The 23,156-nt window shown below is 44.6% G+C and overlaps 2 protein-coding genes across 2 annotated transcripts in view; one reads left to right on the top strand and one right to left on the bottom strand.

Annotated features, from left to right (window-relative positions):
- The window catches only part of LOC134396293 (zinc finger protein 420-like), a 162,263-nt gene that overhangs the window by 96,729 nt on the left and 42,378 nt on the right, over window positions 1-23,156 (bottom strand). The gene's annotated exons all lie outside the window — the stretch shown is intronic.
- LOC134396321 (zinc finger protein ZFP2-like) lies at window positions 910-16,791 on the top strand. Its single transcript, XM_063122776.1, has 6 exons — window positions 910-948; window positions 8,121-8,624; window positions 9,041-9,164; window positions 10,801-10,886; window positions 11,037-11,157; window positions 14,486-16,791. Exons 2-6 carry the CDS (start codon window positions 8,211-8,213, stop codon window positions 16,117-16,119), a joined length of 2,379 nt encoding a protein of 792 aa, XP_062978846.1. The 5' UTR covers window positions 910-948; window positions 8,121-8,210; the 3' UTR covers window positions 16,120-16,791.

The following is a 23,156-nucleotide window of genomic DNA, read 5'->3' as shown; positions in this document are numbered from 1 at the left end:
GGCAAGTGCTGTCCTATGGATCCCTATGGGCAAGGATGGTTTCCCTATGGGCAAGGATGGTTTCCCTATGGGCAAGTGCTGTCCTATGGATCCCTATGGGCAAGGATGGTTTCCCTATGGGCATGTGCTGTCCTATGGATCCCTATGGGCAAGGATGGTTTCCCTATGGGCAAGTGCTGTCCTAAGGATCCCTATGGGCAAGTATGGTTTCCCTATGGGCAAGTGCTGTCCTAAGGATCCCTATGGGCAAGTATGGTTTCCCTATGGGCAAGAGCTGTCCTATGTTTCTCTATGGACAAGCATTATCCTATGTCTCCCTATGGGCAAGTATGGTTTCTCTATGGGCAAGTACTGTCATTTGAGGCCCATAATAATAATAATTTATAATTTGTTTTAGTATGACCCCACCGCAACAGGCCCGGGTTAAAATGGTCTCCCAGCTTCACATATTTCTGGATAACCCTTTTCTCTGCCATCCTTCATCACGGTATTTTTCTTATTATTTCAAACAGCAGCCAACCAAACCAGCGCCCCCCCACCCCCACCCCACGTCCTCCCCCTTCTTCCCCCAAATGCACGTCGGCTTGGTTGGGTAAGGGTTAAATGAACTGAACGAGATGGATTCCTAGAGAGGAAGGAAATTTGGGGGGTGGGGGGAGGAAGAGGAGGAGGAGGAGGAGGGAGACGGAGTGGGGGGGCCCTCCAGCGCCAAACGCGCCCTCCCCATCCTGCCTTGCAAATCTCCGGCGCAGCGGCAGGTTGGTGCGTGCAAAGAGGCGCAAGGCGTGATTTGCCCGAGGAGGCCGGAGCTGCACCCTGCTGCAAACCCCACCGCCTGCTTCGAGAAGGGGCTGAGGTTGACCTACCTCTGCTCAGCCCCCCCCACCCCCATCCCGTGGGGGGCTTGGGAAGCTGGCCTTTGTCTTTTCCCACCCAGCAGGATTTGGGGTGAGTGTCCCCCACCCCACCCTACACGCAATCCCTTTGTGCATTTAGGTGCAGTAGATCCGGAGTGGGGCGGGGGGACGGGACGACTGGCCAGATAGGGAAAGGGAGGAGGGGGTGGGGTGAGCAGCCCCCCAAGTGGAAGGAAGGCCCCGGCTCAAAGCCCAGCCAGGGACTGCAGAGAAAAGGCAGGGAGGGAGGAGCTGAGAAGCGAGTCAAAGACACACACACTAATAATAATAATAATAATAATAATAATAATAATAATAATAATAATAATAATACTTTTAAAAAAATATTACTTACCTGCCTCTCCATTTTGATCGAGGCGGGGAACAACAGTAAATATAAAATACATAAAACTGAATTAAAACATAATATGCATTGTTAAAAACATTCTAAACGCGCACAGACACACACAGAGGCCCTGCACCCGCCTGCCTTTCATCCTTGTGCCCTGCAGCTCCTCCATCCCCGCCTGGTTCTTTTTCTCCTAACCGCCCTTCCCCAACCCGGGGGCCCCCAGGAGATGGGTTGGACTGCAAGTCTCATCATCCCCCACCCACTCGATGGGAGTTGCAATCCAGCACCTCCGGTAGGGGAAAGGCTGGGCTAGAAGCCTGCTCTTCCGATTTGCCATGAAAATGAAAAATATGGACTGGAAAAGAGTTCATGCTACGAGCCCCGGAGTGGCTAAATCTGTCTTTTGTTCCAGAGATGGATGACAAACTGGTCCGAAGAGTTGGGAGTGCTGTGAATTGGGGGGGGGGGGCTATTGGGGGGGTTGAGTAGGGTGCATTTTCCCACCCCTAGTGACCCCGTTCAGACAACACGCTAAATCATGCTGCTTACCGCAAAATGCATACCGTTAACCATTTCGTGGTTAAGCAGCATGGTTTAGCGTGTTGTCTGAACGGGGCCAAAGTGAGTGTGTGAGAGAGACCTGGTTAGTTTACCATGACAGCTCAGAATGGCTTGATTTTCCTGTGGGGGGCTATTGTGTCATGCCGGGTGTGTGTGTGTGAACTTTCCCACTGCTAAAACGTGTGTGAGAGACCTGGTTTGCACAGTATGACAGCCCACAATGGCTTAATTTACCCCTGGGGCCTGTCGCAACATGCCGGGCAGCATTTTGCCGTGTCGCGCAAACCCGTGTTGCTTGAGGGTTAGACAACCCCCAGATAATCTGGTATGACGTTGGACTGTCCGTAGTTAAACTATGGAATTCACTAACTCAAGCTGTGGTGATGGCCACCAATTCGGTTGGCTTTAAAATTCCTGGAGGAGAAGACTATCAGTAGATACTAGTCCTGATGGCTATGTGATGCCTTCACTATTTGAGGCAGTGTGCCCATGTGCTCCATTTGCTGGGGAACATGGGCGGGAGGGTGCTGTTGTACTCATGTCTTGCTTGTGGGTCTCATATCAATAGCTATTTGGACACTGGACAAAATGCTAGAATACAAGGACCCTTGGTCACCAGCTGGACAGCCACCTGTCAGGGATGCTTTGAGGTGGATTCCTGCATTGACTCCATGGCCTTATAAGCTCCTTCCAACTCTACTATTCTATGATTCTGTGATCCAGCAGGCCTCTTCTTATGTGGGTAAATTAAGCTACAGTGTATTGTCTGGCATGCGAACAGGCTTATAGTGTATGTGTGTACAAAGCAGAAATGTTTTGGCCTAGGAGGTTTGTCAGACGGGCGTTTTATCGCATGCTCGCTACTGCCCACTTACGGATGTGTGCACGTCCTTTAGACAACGTTGTCCGCCTTCCGCTCCTTCCATTCATTTTTCCATCACAAAATAGACCCCTTTTAATCCGACTTTTTTTTTTTAATGGAATACGCCAGTGATCCTTCACAGGAAACCAAACCTAAGTCTGTGTTGTCCCTGGAACCTCTCGCCTCTCCAAGGAAGTGTGGTGTAGCAGTTAGAGTGTTGGACTTGGGAGATCTGGGTTCTAGTCCCCACTCAGCCATGGAAGCTCATTGGGTGACTTTGGGCCAGTCACAGACTCTCAGCCCAACCTACCTCACGGGGTTGGTGTGAGGATAGAAATGGAGAGGAGGAGGATTACATACGTTGCCTTGGGTTTCTTAAGGAGGAAAAAAGTTGGGATATAAATGTAATAAACAAATAAGGAATAAAGAGCTGGTAACTTCAAGGCTCGACTTCTGCAATGCACTCTACATAGGGCTACCTTTATGCCTACTCCGTAAACTTCAACTAGTTCAAAATATGGCAGCCAGGCTGGTAACTGGCACACCTAGGGGTGACCACATTACACTAGTTTTAAAATCTCTACACTGGCTGCCAATTAGTATCCGAGCAAAGTATAAAGTGTTGGTTATCACCTTTAAAGCCCTACATGGTTTGGGTCCAGGCTACCTGCGGGAGCGCCTCGTCCCGTAAAATCCACCCCGCACACTCAGGTCCTCTGGAAAGAATCTACTTCAGTCTGCCAAAATTAGGCTGACAGGTATTACCCAGAAGGCCTTCTCTTCTGCTGCTCCCAGACTGTGGAATAGCCTGCTGGAGGAGATTTGTCAATTTGACAGTCTTTTAGCATTTAAAAAAGCAATAAAGACTGATCTATTCCAGCAGGCCTACCCAGTGGAATTTTAGGATGTTTTTAGGATGTTTTAATCATGTATATTATGTTTTAATTCAGTTTTATGTATTTTATATTTACTGATATTCCCCGCCTCGATCAAAGTGGAGAGGTGGGTAAGAAATTATTATTATTATTATTATTATTATTATTATTATTATTATTATTATTTTGTGACTACAGTTTTCTAGCCTATGTACAAAATTTTAAAAAGCAAGACATGTCCTACCTACAGGCTTACAACCTCCACGCTAAAAATAAGGGGAAATGGGATGAAAAGAAAAAGGGATGAGAGAAACTAGGAGAATTAGCAACATTCAGGCACTGGTTCTTCAGAAAGTGAGAGATTTCTTCACTACGCCCAGATTAAAGGGGTTCTTTCCTTCTCTTTCCAAAGCACTGGAGAGAATAAATCAAATAAAATGTTGACTAAAAGAATCGCCCCTCCAAATTTGATCCTCTTCGTGCTCTGTAACACCAGGGAGCAATTTGCTGTTCCCTTTTGGCAGCAAACCATCACTTAAAACAAGCAAACAAACATTTTTGAGGGCATCCCAAAGACTGCAGCGGCGCCCTGCAAAGTTCATCCCACAAAGGGTGCGTGCATCAGGGGGCAAAAATGCCCCCCCCCCCCCCGTAGACCTCTCACAGCCATCCATCCCTGATGTAAATCTACTAGGTAGGGACAGACCAGTGCTGCTTTCAGGGTGGATTTGATTTAAATCATTATTTAAATCACTGCTCAGAAAGACTCGATTTAATCATGTGACTCCCTCCCTCCACAAAAAGTGCACTCTTCCTCGCTATAAGCTTAATATAGGTTGACCATATGAAAAGGAGGACAGAGCTCTTTTATCTTTAACAATGGTATTGAAAAGGGAATTTCAGCAGGTGTCATTTGTATATATCGAGAACCTGGTGAAATTCCCTCTTCATCACAACAGTTAAAGCTGCAGGTGTCCTGCCCTCTTTTAAATCTGGTCACTCTAGTATAGCTCCTGCACCTTTAACTGTTGTGATGAAGAGGAAATTTCACCAGGTTCTCCATATATACAAATGACACCCGCTGAAATTCCCTTTTCTATGCAACTGTTAAAGAGACAGGAGCCCTGTCCTCCTTTTCATACGGTCACCCTAGCTTAATACATATTTTACACAACTCAGAGTTACCAAAGACTCATTCTTGCTGGCATAATCTTAATATTTACAACCAGATGAAGGTTTCATTTTTAGAATAACAACTTTTCAGATTAGTTTTACAGATACACTGATTTGGTTATACTATTAGAAACACATCATACAAGTAGATAGATAATTATGAAATTATTGCGAGGTGAACTATCTCCAGTTTAATAGGTTAATCATTTATATTTGGACAACTTTTCTGCTGTACTTTATTGGAAGGAGAAAAATACTCATTACCTGAATGGATTAATGGAATTCATTTACCAAAAAATGTAAACATTGCATGAATATACAGCCTCATGCTAAATTATTAAAAACTAATCCTTATTTCATGATGAATAATCTTTGGACTATAATGTATCTTAAATAGAAAACTATGTTTAGATAGATTTTTCCTCAAAAAGCATTTTATTTAAAAAAAATCCGATTTAAATTAAAAAATCTGTTTTTAAATTATTATTTTTAAAATCATTGATTTTTATCCACCTTGGCTGCTTTGTATAAAGGCTTTGAAATGTGGTGGAAACGAAGAGGAATCATTCCTCCCCGCACAATGGCTGTGTTTGGACAACACATTGGTCAATGGTGGGTGACTACTGTGTGACACAGTCTCTGCCCCGCCTCCCTCAGTCCTCCCGGTGCTATCCCAGCAGCCTCTGCAAGTTGTGCCGGCTGTAACAGAACGGCCGGCGCGGTTTTGGCCACTCTTGCCCAGGAACTCTGTAGCCAGCCGAAATAGTCCACTCAACCCTGCAAAATAGCCGCCTTGAGAGCCTTTTTGGCTAAAGGGCGGGATAAAAATGCTAAAATAAATAAATAAAGTAGTCCACTGAGCCCGACAGACAACACGCTAACCACCGGTTGTGTGACTAGTCAACTCTGCAGGGGGTTGTCTTTCTCCAGTGACTTTTGTTGAGGAAAAAGTCAACGGTGGGGTGGTTTTTGCCTGACAGACAACACAATTACCAACCATTGACCATTCAACTGACCGTTGACTGCTAAAACCACCGGTGATTATTGTCTTGTCCAAACTGAGCCAGTGTGTCTCTAGATTCTCTTTTGAGTCATGGTTTTTGCCTTTCCTACCAGGAAAGGAGCCAGTTGGAATTTGCTTGTGTAATATTATCCTGCCTCACAAGTGTTAAGGGCATGTTGTTTAGGGTGACCATATTTGGGAAACCAAAAAAGAGGACACCTAGTGTGTGTGGGGGGGAAGCAGCTTTCTGAGTCCTGCAGAAAGTACGTTATTCCCCCTCCACCTTAAAGAACCCGATTGGAGTGGAGGAGGGGAAAGGATTTCATTCTGCACCACCACCATCCACTCCAATTGGGGCCTTTTCTATAATGTCCACGAATGACCCACTTTCCCCTTTAAGACCTCAATTGGAGCTCGGGGTGGGGGAATGATGTGCCTCAAGAAAGCATGTCACTCCCTCCTGCCATGCTAATGGCAGCCTTAAAGAGGAAGGTGTGTCATTCCAGGACATTATTGAAAATTATAGAAAATCCCCCCTGACACCATGGAAAGAACAAAAACCAGGACAAATCCGGGGAAATCCTGACAGTTGGTCACCCTAATGTTGTTGTTGTTGTTGTTGTTTGTTACATTTGTATACCGCCCCATAGCCGAAGCTCTCTGTGGGCAGTTTTACATAAGATTAAAACACTTAAAAACAATATACAAAATTTAAAACTACAAAAACACGCAGCATGCGCAGAAACATACATTTAAAACAACTACAAACAGCTTTAAAAACAAATCTAGGATCAGTAAAGCTCATCACATATTGCTAAATGCCTGGGAAAAGAGAAAAGGTTTAACCTGGTGCCGAAAAGATATCAATGTTGATGCCAGGCAGCCTCATCGTGAAGATCATCCCATAATTGGGGGGCCACCACTGAAAAGGCCCTCTCCCTTGTTGACGTCTTCCGAGCTTCCCTCGGAACAGGCACCTGGAGAAGGGCCTTAGATCAGTGGTTCCCAATTGGTGGTCCGTGGACCCCAGGGGATCAGCATAACCCACCCAGGGGGTCCATTTATTTATTTATTTATTACATTTTTATACCGCCCAATAGCCGAAGCTCTCTGGGCGGTTAATGGCACCATTCGCATATTGACCATTCCTTTCTGGAGTCCACTGATGACGAATTCCTACCAGAAGTAAAATATAACATCACTGAGCACCTGCGTGATTTAGCGACTAGCTTCAGCGATTACTTCCCTGCACCTAATCCTGAAAACTCATGGAGAAGGAATCCTTTTGAATGTGGTGATGTACAACTCACAACTCTTATCTGCGGAAGAGCTTGTTGACGTTTTACATTCAATTTTCAAAGAATATAGACAGGGCCAATTCTGGGTGAAGGTTTCTCCTGATTATAAGAAAAAGGAAAGGAACCTCTTGTGCAAGCACTTGAGTCATTTCTGACTCCTAGAGGGACGCCTGCTTTCGCTGACGTTTTCTTTGTAGCAGGGTGGTTTGCCATTGCCTTCCCCAGTCTCAGTTACCTTTCCCCCAGCTAGCTGGGTACTCATTTTACCGACCTCAGAAGGATGGAAGGCTGAGTCGACCTGAGCCGGCTGCCTGAGAACCAGCTTCCGCTGGGATCGAACTCAGGCCGTGGGGAGAGTTTCGGCTGCAGTAACTGCCGCTTACCACTCTGCGCCACACGAGGCTGATTATAAGAAGTTAGGTGAAAAAGCTTTGAAACATCTAGTTCCCTTTTGTTCCACATATCTTTGTGACCAAACATTTTCGACATTTTGTTATATGAAGAACATGCATAGAAATCGGCTCGATGTTGATCCAGATTTGAGATTAAAAGGAGGAAATATTGAACCGGATGTGGAAGGGATTGTTCGGGACAAAAAGAGGCATGATTTCTCCCATCACATTTAGGTTTAGTAGCTGCTAGACATGTCATAATTTGTTCAACTGTAAACTAGACGTTAGTAAAGTTAAATTTGTCTTTATATTCCTAACTAAATCATTGTCATTTTTGCATGGTAATATCACAGATATCACTAATTTTATAGTCTGTTTTTTAGTATACCCAAAATCCTTTCTTTATAGGGGGCTACCCCTTATTTTCTCCCAAAAAATGCTTCGCACAGGTAACTACCATAGAGATAACAGTTTTTTCAAAAGTAGGGGGTCCATGGCTTGGCATTTGGAAAACAAGGGGTCCGCAATACTTAGCTAATTGGGAACCACTGCCTTAGATGCATGTTTAGATAGAAAGAATGTCCTACAACTCCCAGCTATGCTGACTGGGGAATGCTGGGAGTTGTAGGACTTTTTTCCTTGTCTAAAGATGCATAGGATTGCTCCCTGACAGTTTTCAATTCAAAGGACACCTTACTGCCGTTGCAGGGCTCAGTACCCTCACTTATTTGGCCAGTCTTTGAAGAGAGAGGGGTTCCATCACCTTTATCGGAGGCTGCTTTGGAGCACCAATCGAAAATGGATAAGCAAGACCTGGCTAGCCTGGAAGCATGGAAAGCCCCTCGGACCATTCAAGCTGGGAGCAGCGGAAGGTTCCGGAAAACAACTATGAAGAAGGCCCTGGGTGGGGACACCCTCACCTCCGATGTACAGCGCCAACGCTTCAGGCAGTTCCGCAACCAGAAGGCTGAGGGCCCCCGGGAGGTTTGCAGCCGACTCCATGATCTCTGCCGTCAGTGGCTGAAACCGGAGCAACACACCAAGACACAGATCCTGGACCTGGTGATCCTGGAGCAGTTCCTGACTGTCCTGTCCCCGGAGATGGCGAGCTGGGTGAGGGAATGTGGGCCGGAGACCAGTTCCCAGGCGGTGGCCCTGGCAGAAGGCTTCCTCCTGAGCCAGGCAGAAGAGGAGAAGGAGGAAGAGCAGCAGGTGAGAGGGTTTCACCCTGGCTGGCAATATTTCCATACATACCATAATAATTCCCACCGGATGCCCATAGCATTCAAGAAAGCTATCAAGACTGATCTCTTCCGGCAGGCCTATCCAGTAGAATTTTAGGATACTTTTAGTATGCTTTTAGGATGTTTTTAACAGTGTATGCTATGTTTTTAATCAGTATTTTACGTATTTTATGCTTGCTGTTGTTCCCCGCCTCGATCCAATCGGAGAGGTGGGTAAGAAATAAATAATAATAATAATAATAATAATTATTATTATTATTATTATTATTATTATTATTATTATTATTATTCCCCACCGGATTTCCCCTGGAAATCATCCGGGTCCTGTACCGCTCCTTTTTTAATCCCTCTCTCTTTCTTTATGATCCTCACAACACCTCACAGGAGCCATTTGTGGAAAAGACCACTGATATCGCTGAGGTAAAGAAGGCTGCGTCGGACACCAGACAGGGGCCCCTGCCAGGGTGGATCGTGCAAGAGGCCGGTGGAGGTAGCAGCACCTCTCTGGGTAAAGATGAAGGGGGCGTTTTTTTCTGCTTGTTCTCTCCATCTCAAGCCTAAAACAAGTGGGCTGTTTTTAGGGTGACTCTATGGAAAGGAGGACAGGGCTCCTGTGTCTTTAACAGTGGTATTGAAAAGGAAATTTCAGCAGGTGTCATTTGTATATATGGGGAACCTGGTGAAATTCCCTCTTCATCACCACATTTAAAGCTGCCCTCTTTTAAATCTGGTCACTCTAGTATAGCTCCTGCAGCTTTAACTGTGGTGAAGAAGAGGGAATTTCACCAGGTTCTCCATATATACAAATGACACCTGCTGAAACTCCCTTTTCTATGCAACTGTTAAAGATACATGAGCGCTGCCAGATGGTGGGAAACACTAGGCCTGGGTTTTAGGGGCACAGCGGCAGCAGCGTGCCGGTTGCAGGGCTTACTTTGCGCCCCTCTGAGGTCTGCGCCCTAGGTCGCTGCCTTTTTGGCCTATGTGGTAGTGCCGGCCTGCTGACTGTTAGAGCCGTGCGACAATGGAACCAATGACCTAGGGAGGTGGTGGGCTCTTCTCCCACACTAGAAGCCTTCAAGAGGCAGCTGGACAGCCATCTCTCAGGGATGCTTTAAGGTGGATTTCTACATTCAGCAGGGGGTTGGACTCGATGGCCTTATAGGCTCCTTCCAACTCTGCTGTTCTATGATTCAGGACAGATAAAAGGAAGTACTTCTTCACAGAGCACATAGTTAAACTATGGAATTCATTACCACAAGATGTAGTGTTTGCCACCAGTTTGGATGGCTTTAAAAGCGAGTTGGATAAATTCCTGGAGGCGAAGGCTATCCATGGCTACTAGTCCTGATGGCTAAGTGCAACCTCCAGTATCCAAGGCAGTAAGCCTGTGTGCACCAGTTGCTGGGGAACATGGGTGGGAGGGTGCTGTTGCACCATGTCCTGCTTGTTCATCCCTGGCGATGGCTGATTGGCCCCTGTGTGAACAGAATGCAGGACTAGATGGACCCTCGGTCTCATCCAGCCGGGCTCTTCTTATGTTCTTATGACTGAGAAAAGGGCCTCCCATAAAGGTCTTAAAGTCTGGGCAGGCTCATTCCAAGCTGCCCCCAAACCCTAATTAGATTGTACGTTTTATTTATTGATTGGTTTCAGTGGGAAGCCATTTCAATAAAGACTGATCTATTCCGGCAGGCCTATCCAGTGAAATTTTAGAATGTTTTCAGGATGTTTTAAAGATGTTTTAATCATGTATGGTATGTTTTAATCTGTTTTAATGTGTATTTTATATCATGTTTTTATACTGTTCGTTTTATACTTTGAATTGTTTTAATTTTTGTGAACTGCCTAGGGAGCTTCGGCTATTGGGCGGTATAAAAATGCAATTAATAATAATAATAATAATACTAATAATAATAATGGGCAGATATGGTTAAAAAGCAGGCTGGAAATATAATTGGTGACTAAGGCCATAGCTGGACCTAAAGTTTATCCCTGGATCATCCAGGGGTCAAACCTGTTCATCTAGGTGACACACAGGGGATCCAGTGCTCAGGCCGGGGTGAACCCTGGATGATCCCAGGATAAACCTTAGGTCTAGCTGTGGCCCTGATCCCCCCAACACTGTTGTGTGCACTTCACAGGAGATGGACCAACGATTCCCTCGAGATCAGCCAGCCCGTCTCATCCCTCTGGTGCCACGGAAACGGCTTTTGTGCAACTGGAGCAGGTACGGGATGGATTGCTGGAGAGGTGGGCAGGGGAAGGCCTGAATCTTCCATTAAAGCCTCCTCTGACTTAACTCTATACATTTCATTTCTGCTTAGAAGGGAGGAAACTGTGGTATTACCGGTAAGGAGGAAATGATTGCTTCTTTCAGGAGACCTTTGAGGAGGTGGCCGTGTATTTCAACGAGGAGGAGTGGGCAATGCTGGATCCAGACCAAAGGACTCTGCACAGGGAAGTCATGGAGGAGAATTGTGGGATCGTGGCCTCTCTGGGTAAGGACCCCTCTTGCCCTTGATTGAGGAAAACGGTTTATGTGTGCTAAAAAAACCCCACCATTCTTAGTCCTTTTTGTACTCTTCCTGCATTTCAGCACCCTGAACGATCCTCTTCCCGCCTGGGCCACAGTGACACATGCCTTAGTTACATCCCGTTTGGATTACTGTAATGTGCTCCTCGTGGGGCTGCCTTTGAAGAGTGTTCGGAAACTTCAGCTGGTTCAAAGAGCTGCAGCCAGATTGTTGACCGGGGCAGGTTACAGGGAGCAGACAACTCTCCTGTTAAAACAGTTCCACTGGCTTCCGGTCTGTTTCCGGGCACAATTAAAAATGCTGGTTATGACCTATAAAGCCTATACGGCTTGGGTCCAGGTTATCTGAAAAACCGTATTGTCCCTTACGAACCTGCCCGTCCTCCGAGACCTTCAGGGGAAGCCCTTCTCTCGTTCCTGCCACCATCACAGGTGCGCCCGGTGGGAACACGGGAAAGGGCCTTCTCGGTGGCTGCCCCTGGGGTCTGGAACTCCCTTCTGTGGGAAGCTAGAGTGGCTCCCTCCCTGGTGTGCTTCTGGAGGCAGGCTAAAACTTTTTAGTTCTGGCAGGCCTTTAGGGAGTAGTCTGGACCTCTGTTTATGTGTTGTTTCTATATTGGATTTTTTTTAAAAAAAAATATTCGTTTTTTAAATGTTTTAATATTGTAGCATGTTTATTTATTTTTAATTTTTTGTATATCTCTTTCTGTTTTAACTGTACATGTTTCAATTTGTAAAGCCACCTTGAGCCTCAGAATTGGGAAAAAGGAAGCATAGTATTATTATTATTACTTATTTTTATAGAAAAACTCAGTGGAACTTACTTCTGAGTAAAGTTTCCTAGGACTGTGCTGTTAGCCTCTTTTTGCACTAGTCCTGTTGTCAGTCAGGACGTTTTTATTGTATTTGACAAATAGCCGTTACAAACAACATAACTTAATACATCAAGCAATAACAGAATGTGGATAGAAGTCGAGTTTGCTACCAGGCCGGGGTTAGGGTTCTAGTACTAGTGTACAAAGCCGTAAACAGCGTAGGACCAGGATACCTGAGAGAGCGCCTTCTCCCCTATCAACCTGCCCGGTTACGGAGGTCATCTGAGGGTGGTTCCACATGGACCTATGGTCCGATTGGAGTCCACCAGGGGAAGAGCCTTCATTGTGGTGGCCCCGTTCCTATGGAATTCCCTGCCTTTGAAGGTCAGGCAGGTGCCAACCTTGTATTCCTTCTGGCGCCCCCTGAAAATGTTGTTCTTCCAGGATATCCTTGACCTCTCCCAGACCACGGATACAGAACTGTAGATTTCTTCCATCAAAGAATGTTGTGGCCATGGCTTGCAAGGGTAGTTCTGTAAATGAGGTTCTAAAAGAAGCAAAAGGGAGATTTTGTAGGTGTTGTATTCTTTCATGGTCCATTTTAAAGAGTACCATTGAGAAAAAGATGAAAATTGAAATAGATCTAAGTCCTGGTTATTATTGGCGTGGGGAAAAATCACTGAAGCATTGTGTTTGAATCAGGTATGTCAGAGGCTTTATTTGTTGTGATCAGGTACAAGCAGGTGCAAGGGAAGTCACCCTGATGGTAAGGAGCACTCCCTACTGTTCCAAGACAGACTCCGAAATGGAAGGCAAAAAGACAACGCCCTTATACAGGCCCCATTCGGAAGACACCTTAAATGATGGCTTTAACCATATTGGTTAAGCCAGAAAGCCAGGACGTGTTCAGTGCCTTTAACCAGTGCCTTAGTCACTGTGGATAAAGCCGTGGTTTAAGGTGTCTTCTGAACACAGCCAGGCTTTCTGGCTTTACCACCATGGTTGAAGCCATGGTTTAAGGTGTCTTCCAAATGGGGCCTGTATAAGGGTGTTGTCTTTTTGCCTTCCGTTTCGTAGTCTGTCTTGGAACAGTAGTTATACTGTACGACAGTTATACTGTCATTTGTATATATGGGGAACCTAGTGAAAGTCCCTCTTCATCACAACAGTTAAAGCTGCAGGAGCTATACTAGAGTGACCAGATTTAAAAGAGGGCAGGGCACCTGCAGCTTTAACTGTTGTGATGAAGAGGAATTTTCACCAGGTTCTCCATATATACAAATGACACCTGCTGAAATTTCCTTTTCAATACAACTGTTAAAGATACAGGAACCCTATCCTCCTTTTCATATGGTCACCCTACTTTGTTCCTCTACGTACTCTTAAGTTTTGGGTGATCTTTTCATTTTTTTCTATATTCCAAATTTTCTTTTCCCACATAGATACTGTCAACATCCAAGCTATCTTCCAGTTACTTGCTATGAATTGCCTTGTGGCTGTCAACAAAAATCCATTTAATACTTTTTCTTTTATCTTTCTATTTTCTTTAACGTATGTATTCAGTAAAGCCAACTCTGGTGTTTTGCAAATCTCTTGGTCGGTAATTTTTGATATTTCTTAGACAATCTCATCCCAAAACATCCTAACCTTTCTACATTCCTACCTTATATGAGCTTGGGTTCCTTTATTTTCACATCCTCTTCAACACAGAGGTGACACATTCTTGCTGATTTTTGCCAACCTCACTGGTGTCAAATACCACTTCTGAACTAATTTTAGCGCACCTTCTTTTATTCTTGTGGATGTTGTTTGAAAGTGGAATCTCTCAAAGATTTCACCCCATTCTCCATCCTCTATGTTCTTTTCAATGTCTCTTTCCCATATCTGTTTTATTGTTACATTCTCCTTGATCTCCTGCTTTATTAAGATTCTGTATATTATTATTATTATTATTATTATTATTATTATTATTATTATTATTATTATTATTAAAATACCGCCCCATAGCCAAAGCTCTCTGGGCTGTTTACAAAAGTTAAAAACAGTGAACATTAAAAACAAATATACAAAATTTAAAACCATAAAAAGTATAAAATACAAACAAAAACAGACAATATCCGTTTACAACATTTTGTATTATTATACTTATCTCCTACTTTGTAATTGTCTATGAATTTTTCCTTCGAATTTCAGTACTTTTATTATTTTCTACGAAAGCAAAACACATGAGGAAAAGGGAAACAGTACAAAATACATAACGTTACATACAGTACATCACTTACAATACATCTGATAAAAACACATATACATAAGGCCATACTCCATTTGAAGCGATTTTCATGTCTCATTCATTTCCCATTTTCCCATTCTCATCTCTTTTTACTTTCTGTCACACAAAGAGGAATTAACTATGTAAGATCTTGGATTTCGGCTACGTTTCTCTCTTAGACTCTTACCAATGGTCTCTCTTCTTTCCAGGAGGTGAAGGACAAGAGATGGAGAATGAAGAAGAGCCATGCAGGTTGCTGGTGGAAACTGCGGCAGGTGAAGAGCAGGAAGAGCAGCAAATAAAGACGGAAGCAAAGGAGGAGAGGAATGAGTCCGCTGCTTCTCTCGATATGAAAATCCTAGTGTGTGAAATCCCGGTCCAAGAAAAAATTGAAACAGAATGGAGCCAGTGCCTTCTGTGTGGGAAAGCCTTCAGTTGTAAATCCAGCCTTATTGCTCATTGGGAAATTCACACAGCGGGAAAGCCGTACAAATGCTTGGAGTGTGGAAAGAGCTTCAGTACTAGACAGTATCTCAATTGCCATCGAAGAATCCACACAGGAGAGAAACCATTTCAGTGTTCTAAGTGTGGAAAGAACTTCAGTTCTAGACAGTATCTCACTTGCCATCAAAGAATCCACACAGGGGAGAAACCATTCAAATGTCTGGAGTGTGGGGAGTGCTTCTCTTGGCCGAACTCCCTTACTTTGCATCAAATTATGCATACAGGGAAGAAACCCTATAAATGCTTGGAGTGTGGAAAGAGCTTCAGTCGAAGCACCAGCCTTAATTCACATCAAAGAATCCACACGGGGGAGAAACCATTTAAGTGCTTGGAATGTGGCAAGAGGTTTATTCATAGCACTAGCCTCACATACCATCGGCGACGTCACACAGGAGTGACACCGTATAAGTGCTTGGAGTGTGGAAAGAGGTTTATTCATAGCACAAGCCTCACTTACCATCAACGATGCCACACGGGAGTGAAACCGTTTAAATGCTTGGAGTGTGGGAAGAATTTCAGTACAAGGCAATATCTTACTTGTCATCAAAGAATTCACACAGGGGAGAAACCATACAAATGCTTGGAGTGTGGAAAGAGGTTTATTCATAGCACAAGCCTCAATTACCATCAACGACTTCACACTGGGGAAGAACCATTTAAATGCTTGGAGTGTGGGAAAAGCTTCATTACTAAGCAGCACCTCACTTACCATCAAAGAGTTCACACAGGGGAGGAACCATTTAAATGCTTGGAGTGTGGAAAGAGCTTCAGTCGTCGTACAAGCCTTACTGCACATCAGAGCATCCACATGGGGGCAAAACCATTTAAATGTTTGGAGTGTGGAAAGAGTTTCAGTAGTAGACAGTACATCACGTCCCATCAAAGAATCCACACAGGAGAGAAGCCATTTAGATGTTTGGAGTGTGGAGAGAGCTTCTGCTGGGCTAACTCCCTCGCTTTGCATCAGGTTATACATACGGGAGAGAAACCATTTAAATGCTTACAGTGCGGAAAGAGCTTCAGTCGAAGCACCAGCCTCACTGCACATCAAAGAATCCACACAGGGGAGAAACCATATAAGTGCTTGGAATGTGGAAAGAACTTCAGTACTAGCAGATACCTCATTTGCCATCAAAGAATTCACACAGCAGAGAAAGCGTTTAAATGCTTGGAGTGTGGAAAGAGCTTCAGTACTAGCAAATACCTCAGTTGCCATCAAAGGATTCATACAGGGGAGAAACCATTTCAATGCTTAAAGTGCGGTAAAAGCTTCTGCTGGGCTAACTCCCTTTCTTTACATCAAAGAAGTCACACGGGAGAGGAACTATTTAAATTCTAAGAGCATGGATAAAGTTTCAGCGGGAGAGAAACTTCTCATTAAAGAATTTACACCGGGGAGAAACCATACATAAGAAAAAGTGCAGAAGTGTGGATTGAGCTTCATTCAGAACACAAAGCTCACAAGGTATCAAGTAAATAACAAAGGAGAAAAACGTGGCAAACCTTAAATGTTGTATTGATTTTGTAAAGACATATCAAACTCTAAGAAACATTAAAAGAACCCACACAGGGGAGAAAGCATATAAATGCCTCGAGTGTGGGAAGAGCTTCCGTTTGAGGGCAAACCTCACTTCCCATCAACGAATTCACACAATGGGAGAAAACATATCAGTGTTTGGAGGTGTGTTAAAAGTTAGAGCTTGTACTGCAGTTGCCATCAAAGAATTCACAGAGGAGGAACCAGAGATTTGCAAGGAGCGTAGAACGAGGTTCATTCCCAAACAACCCTGGCGTCAGCTTTGGAGTGGGTGAGGGTGAACGTATTGTTGCTTTAGCCAGGCACAATGGAGTGACTAGTGCCACAGGGGTCTGTTAATCTAGAGACAGACATTCAGCCAGTTCTGAGTGGGATTTCACTACTCCTTTTGAATCAGGTCTACAGCCTGGGGGATTTTAGATCCATCCCTACTCTTGTAGAGACAGTGGCAAGAAGTGTCTTTTACTATTGTCACCTAGGGGACTGGCTGTGCGCTTTCAGTGAACAGCCAGACCTGGCCTCCATCGCTCATGCCCTGGTTCCTTTTCACGATGGATGGTTCTGGAGTCGAACTGGCTTTGAAGACACTTTGGGAGTTGTAACAAGGCTACTACATGTTCTGCAGTGTGGCAGGTGGGCACAAAGTGCGGGGCCTTTTGTGTGGTGGCTCCAAGGACGATAGCCTGCCTTGCTGAAGGAGGTTTACCCAGCCTCATCCCTGCTCACCTTCAGACAAGCAGCGAAGAAGATTCCCCCCAGCTCCGCAATGGACTTTTGTGGTGTCGCTTCTCTCATTGCTATGGTTTTATTCTGATCTTTAGTTTGGGCTGCTTTGTGCTAAATTGATGTGGATTTTATAATGTTGCTGCGTTGTTTTAATTCTTTATTCCGTTGTTAGTCTCCTTGGTTAGATATGTATAAAGGTGGGGTAAAAGAAAGTAGAATAGTGATAATAAGTAAACCTCTTTTTCACATCAAAGGACCCACTCAGGAGAGGTGGCTGCATAAATGAATTCCAGAAAAGAGGCATCCTACATTACTGTAGCAGATGCGACAAAGAGTCCTATGGCATTTTAAAGGGTCTTGTCTATACACTCTACAATGGTGACCAAAATTGTGGACACTTTTTTCAACTTTGCATGCTTATAGAAAATGTTGTTTCACGAAATTCAAATGTTTATGCATCAATTGAAAGACCTGATTCACGTAATGCAACCATCCTGCTTCTATTCCTGGTGTCCAATCAACGCTTTTCTCTGGTGCCATTGCTCTATTTGTGATGTACGGACGTACACTTTTAATTGGAGAAATACTTCAAATATTCACACAATCTCCAATTGTGCTGCAGTTACAGAACAAACAGCAAAACTGACTTTTCCCCAACTTGAAACATGATGTATCGCAGCTGCTGCCATGTGATTGGTCCCCAGAACAAGAACTGTGATTCACTAGTAGGGTTTGAAATCTCAATCCGCTTCTTCACTGCATCTGCCAGACTTCCTGCCCTGCCTGATTTTTATTTTAAATTTATGTATTATTATTATTATTATTATTATTATTATTATTATTATTATTATTATTTGGAAAGCTGGCATGTTGCAAAGCAAAGTCCTGGTTTTCGTCACCGTCTGTATTTCCAAGAATGCCTCTTGCATGTGGGGGAGGGGGGAAAACTAGAGGGGGTGTTTTGTCTTTTGATATTTGTGTGTTTTGCTTTTGTGTGTGTGTGTGTGTGTGAGCTTATTTTACCTCACTGTGTAATTCTCTGAGCATCTGCAGTTTGCTTTCTGTGAAATGGGCATTTTGTTGTGCATTATGTGTGTGGAGTAGGGAATTATGCAGCTTGGTGTTTGGGGCTCAGATGGGCCCGGCCTTGGACTCAGTTTCTGGCCAAGTCTCATCAGTTTGCCTTCTGTGAAATGGGTCTTCCGTGCCTAGCCATGCCCTTCCTGGCACCCATTTTGTGAATGGACAAGCCCCTCCCCCATGGCCGCCATTTTGTGAGAGCCGTCCATGACACTTTCCCTCAAAATTCCAAATGTGGGGACCCTAATGTAGGGGGGATCCTGGCTTAGTAGGGGAGAAGTGCCCTGAATGGGTCAGCTGCATTGGGCACCTTCCTGCCCCACTTTAGAAGAAATGCACAGGAGGGGAGCCCCCCTTCTATTTGTAGCTCTCCTGCCCCCCTCATTGCCTTACTGGGTTTTGAGTCTGGACACGTCAGCTCACTTGCCGTTTCGGCATTTTCCAACTTCATCCTCTCTGATGTCCTTCACCCAAATGCTTTTGGAAGTCACCACATCCGGCCTAGAAAAATCAAAAGGCCCCATTGAAAGTGTGGGGCGGAAGGAACAATGCCGGCTCCAGGATTTTGGGGGCCCATCCCACAGTGAGTTTAGCTTCTCACTGCCATTTCCACCACCTGCTCCTCCTCTTCCTCTAGGGTGACCCTATGAAAAGGAGGACCGGGATCCTGTGTCTTTAACACTTGTATTGAAAAGGGAATTTCAGCAGGGATCATTTGCAGCACCTGGCAAAATTCCCTCTTCATCACAACAGTTAAAGCTAGAGTGACCAGATACAAAAGAGGGCAGGGGTCCTGCAGCTTTAACTGTTGTGATGGAGAGGGAATTGACACCTCTTCATCACAACACCTGCTGAAATTCCCTTTTCAATACAACTGTTAAAGATACAGGAGCCCTGTCCTCCTTTCCGTATGGTCACTCTACTTCCTCATCATGGCTGCCACTTGCTTGCTTGGCAGGCAGAGAGCCAACAGGCAAATAGGCCGTGGCGTCTTCTGCTCCTCCTTTGCACCACCACCATTGTCTGGGCCAGAGCGAGAGGCAGGTGAACAAGCAGGCTTTCGTGGTGAAGAGGAGCAGTGACTCCAGGGGGGGATATGGGCCGTCAGCTAGGGTGACCATATGAAAAGGAGGACAGGGCTCCTGTATCTTTAACAGTTGTATTGAAAAGGGGGATTTCAGCAGGTGTCATTTGTATATGTGCGGAACCTGGTGAAATTTCCTCTTTATCACAATAGTTAAAGCTGCCCTCTTTGAAATCTGGTCACTCTAGTATAGCTCCTGCAGCTTTAACTGTTGTGATGAAGAGGGAATTTCACCAGGTTCTCCATATATACCAATGACACCTGCTGAAATTCCCTTTTCTATGCAACTGTTAAAGATACAGGAGCCCTGTCCTCCTTTTCATAGGGTCACCCTACGTCAGCATGATGTGCCCAACTATGGCCCTTTCTACACCTAAGGATTACCCCAGGAAAATGGAGGGATCACCCCTGCCTGCTCCGGGGATCCCCTGTGTATTATTTGCATGCACAGGGATGATCCCTGGAAAAAAGGCAGGTATAGAAACAGCCCATGCTTACCCTTGATGTCAACCCTGGCATGGGAGCTAGAAACTGCCTCTAAGAATCCATTTCCAGATGGGCAGCTGTCCGTCTTCTGCAGCAACAACCCCCCCCCTTTCCAATATAGTAGCACCTTCTGTTATTCAGATCCCTTTATGTAGATCCAGGTGTGCTGGGAATAGAGGCCTAAAGGAGCGATGGAATAAAATGGAGGGGGATGTCCATCATCCCTGTCCATTGGCTATGCTGGCTAAGCCTGATGGGAGTTGTAGGCCAAAAAATGTCGCCCGCTCGTAAGGTAACTACAAAAATTTCTCCCCTCCCTTTTTAATCTTTAAGCTATACTGCTATATAGTTGGAAACTTTAGGAGCTGCATTTAACTAGTCTGGACTGGTGGGAGTTTAGGTGGAGCTAAGTAACCATTTAGATTGCTGCTAATTTTGCCTGCCAATCATTTTTGGATATCATAGCTTTTTCACTTGAGGCTCTACTATAGTTCGTTGTATATTGCTTTTCCAAACAGGCTCTAATGAGAGTTAATCTTTTGCATGTAACAGTTACCCCCATCTTGTGATTTCTAGTTACAATTGTACTTCCTCTGTAATCATTACCTGTTTCATATTTTAGTTCTGTGTGTAATGTTCTTTTGCATTTACATGTATTTGCTTTTCGTATTTCTTGTATATATATATAACGTGTTTATCTTTCATATGTTTGGAAAACATCCATTGCTTTTTCTGCTTGGAAGTTTAAATAAATCTTTCAAATTTATTGCACCTCTCGCTCACTGGGGCAAATAAAGAACCATATTTTCACCTTAGACTAACAAGTTTATGATGGCATAGCGTTTTGTGCAGATTATCCTGAGGTACATATAGGGTGATCATATAGAAATTTGGACAGGGCTCCTGTATCTTTAAACAGTTGCATTGAAAAGGGAATTTCATCAGGTGTCATTTGTATATATGCAGAACCTGGTGAAATTGCTGCAGAAGCCCTGCCCTCTTTTGTATCTGGTCAAGAGGGCAGGGCTCCTGCAGCTTTAACTGTTGTGATGAAGAGGCAATTTCATCAGGTTCTGCACGCATATAAATGACACCTGTTGAAATTCCCTTTTCTATGCAACTGTTAAAGATACAGGAGCCCTGTCCTCCTTTTCATATGGCCACCCTAGTACAGGTGTGTGTGTATGTGTGTACAGGTGTGTGTACATATACACACATACACATGCTTGTGGTGGTGGTAAAACATGTTGAACTGAAATGCAGGAAGACTCAGTTTAACTAGGGTGACCATATGAAAAGGAGGACAGGGCTCCCGTACCTTTAACAGTTGCATAGAAAAGGGAATTTCAGCAGGTCTCATTTGTATACGTGTTGCACCTGGTGAAATTTCCTCTTCATCACAACAGTAAAAGCTGCAGGAGCTATACTGTGAACAGATTTAAAAGAGGGCAGGGCTCCTGCAGCTTTAACTGTTGTGATGAAGAGGAAATTTCACCAGGTTCCCCATATATACAAATGACACCTGCTGAAATTCCCTTTTCAATGCAACTGTTAAAGATACAGGAGCCCTGTCCTCCTTTTCATAGGGTCACCCTAAGTTTAACCCTTTAGAATCTCTGTGTAAAGCTTATTTTTCTCAATCTGCAAGTCATACAGTACAATCCTATACATCACTGTTGTTATTATTGATGTTGTTAATCATTATTATTACATTTTTATCCCACCCTTTTGCCGGAACCCACGATGGCTTACATGAGCCGCCTCTTCTCCTCTCAAGGCTTGATTACTGCAATGCTCTCTACTTGGGGCTGCCCTTAAGACGTCTCTGGAAGCTGGAGCTAGAGCAGAACACAGCAGCTCAGCTGTTGTCAGGAGCTGACTCTTTTCAGCATATTATTATTATTATTATTATTATTATTATTATTATTATTATTATTATACATTTATATGCCACCCCATAGCCGAAGCTCTCTGGGTGGTTTACAAAAGTTAACGCCTTTGCTGAGGGAATTGCTATTGGCTACCGAGCCAGGTTTAATGGGCACTAGTGTACAAAGCCTTAAACAACTGGAGACCAGGATTCCTGAGAGAGCACCTTCTCCCCTATCAACCTGCCCGGTCATTGGAGGGCATGCTGGTGGTTCTACATGGATCTGTGGCCCAACTGGAATCCACCAGGAGAAGAGCCTTTAGTGTGGTGGCCCCTTCTCCGTGGAACTCCCTGCCCCTGGAGGTCAGGCAGGTGCCAACTTTAGGCTGCTTCCGGCGTCTCCTGAAAGCAACTCTGTTTCGAGAAGCCTTCCTCAACTGACCAGACACTATTTTTCTGGTTCCTTTCTTTTTAAACTGAACAACTTTAATAGGTTTTTAAAATCTTCTTTCTTTTACTGTTGATACCTATGTTCACCGCTCTGGACTCTGTGTTAGATAATTGAGCAGTATGTAAATATTGTAAATAAATAAATAAATAAAATTTTATCCTCACAACAGCCATGTGAGGTTGGTTAGACTGAGAGTCAGTGACTGGCCCAAAAGTCACACAGTCAGCTTTATTCATGGCCAAGTGGGGACTCATGCCCCAATACTAAGCACAACACCGCACTGAAGAGTTCAATGGGACTTGCTCCCAAGTACGTGTGTATAGGATTGCGGTCTTAAAGGGTGGAGCTACACCCCCAGAATTAAACTGGAGTGAGTGAAGGTTTGTGTGTGTATAACCACCTGTGTGCCCATGCAGTTCTCTCTTACTGAAGGCATGTTCTGTTGGCATCTTTCCAGTGTCACTCCAAACTTGTTTGGAAGCAAAATCGAGCTCCTGGAAGCCTCCCAGGGAGTACAATTCTGTTCTCTCAGAGAATCATAGAATAGCGCAGTTGGAAGGGGCCTATAAGGCCATCGAGTCCAACCCCCTGCTCAATGCAGGAATCCACCCTAAAGCATACCTGGCAGATGCTTGTCCAGCTGCCTCTTGAAGGCCTCTAGTGTGGGAGAGCCCACCACCTCCCTAGGTAACTGATTCTGTTGTCGTACTGCTCTAACAGTCAGGAAGTTTTTCCTGATGTCCAGCTGGAATCTGGCTTCCTTTAACTTGAGCCCGTTATTCCATGTCCTGCACTCTGGGAGGATGGAGAAGAGATCCTGGCCCTCCTCCGTGTGACAACCTTTCAAGGACTTGAAGAGTGCTTTCATGTCTCCCCTCAATCTTCTCTTTTCCAGGCTAAACATGCCAAGTTATTTCAGTTATGATGAAGAGGGAATTTCACCAGGTGCTGCATGCATACAAATAACACCTGCTGAAATACCCTTTTCTATACAAGGCCCATCCTCACCATATGCCTCCATTTCTTGAAAAATGTGTTGTTATTATTTTTGCTGCCACCATTCCAGCATCAAACTCATCTGCAGCAACACCAGAGGTGACGTGAGGATTCTGGGGGGGGGGGGACGACGACAATGCTGCCCC

Source organism: Elgaria multicarinata, chromosome 3 (assembly GCF_023053635.1).
Source record: "Elgaria multicarinata webbii isolate HBS135686 ecotype San Diego chromosome 3, rElgMul1.1.pri, whole genome shotgun sequence".
Taxonomy (NCBI): Eukaryota; Metazoa; Chordata; class Lepidosauria; order Squamata; family Anguidae; genus Elgaria; species Elgaria multicarinata.
Note: the sequence above shows the minus strand (reverse complement) of the source record. Positions and strands in the feature narration are given on the sequence as shown.

Bases quoted from the DNA above. Each gene is read 5' to 3' on its own strand.
- LOC134396321 (XM_063122776.1), top strand. From the start codon at position 8,211: ATGGATAAGCAAGACCTGGCTAGCCTGGAAGCATGGAAAGCCCCTCGG. The intron at 8,625-9,040 runs GTGAGAGGGTTT...AACACCTCACAG, and splicing joins AGAAGGAGGAAGAGCAGCAG to GAGCCATTTGTGGAAAAGAC. The intron at 11,158-14,485 runs GTAAGGACCCCT...TCTTCTTTCCAG, and splicing joins TGGGATCGTGGCCTCTCTGG to GAGGTGAAGGACAAGAGATG.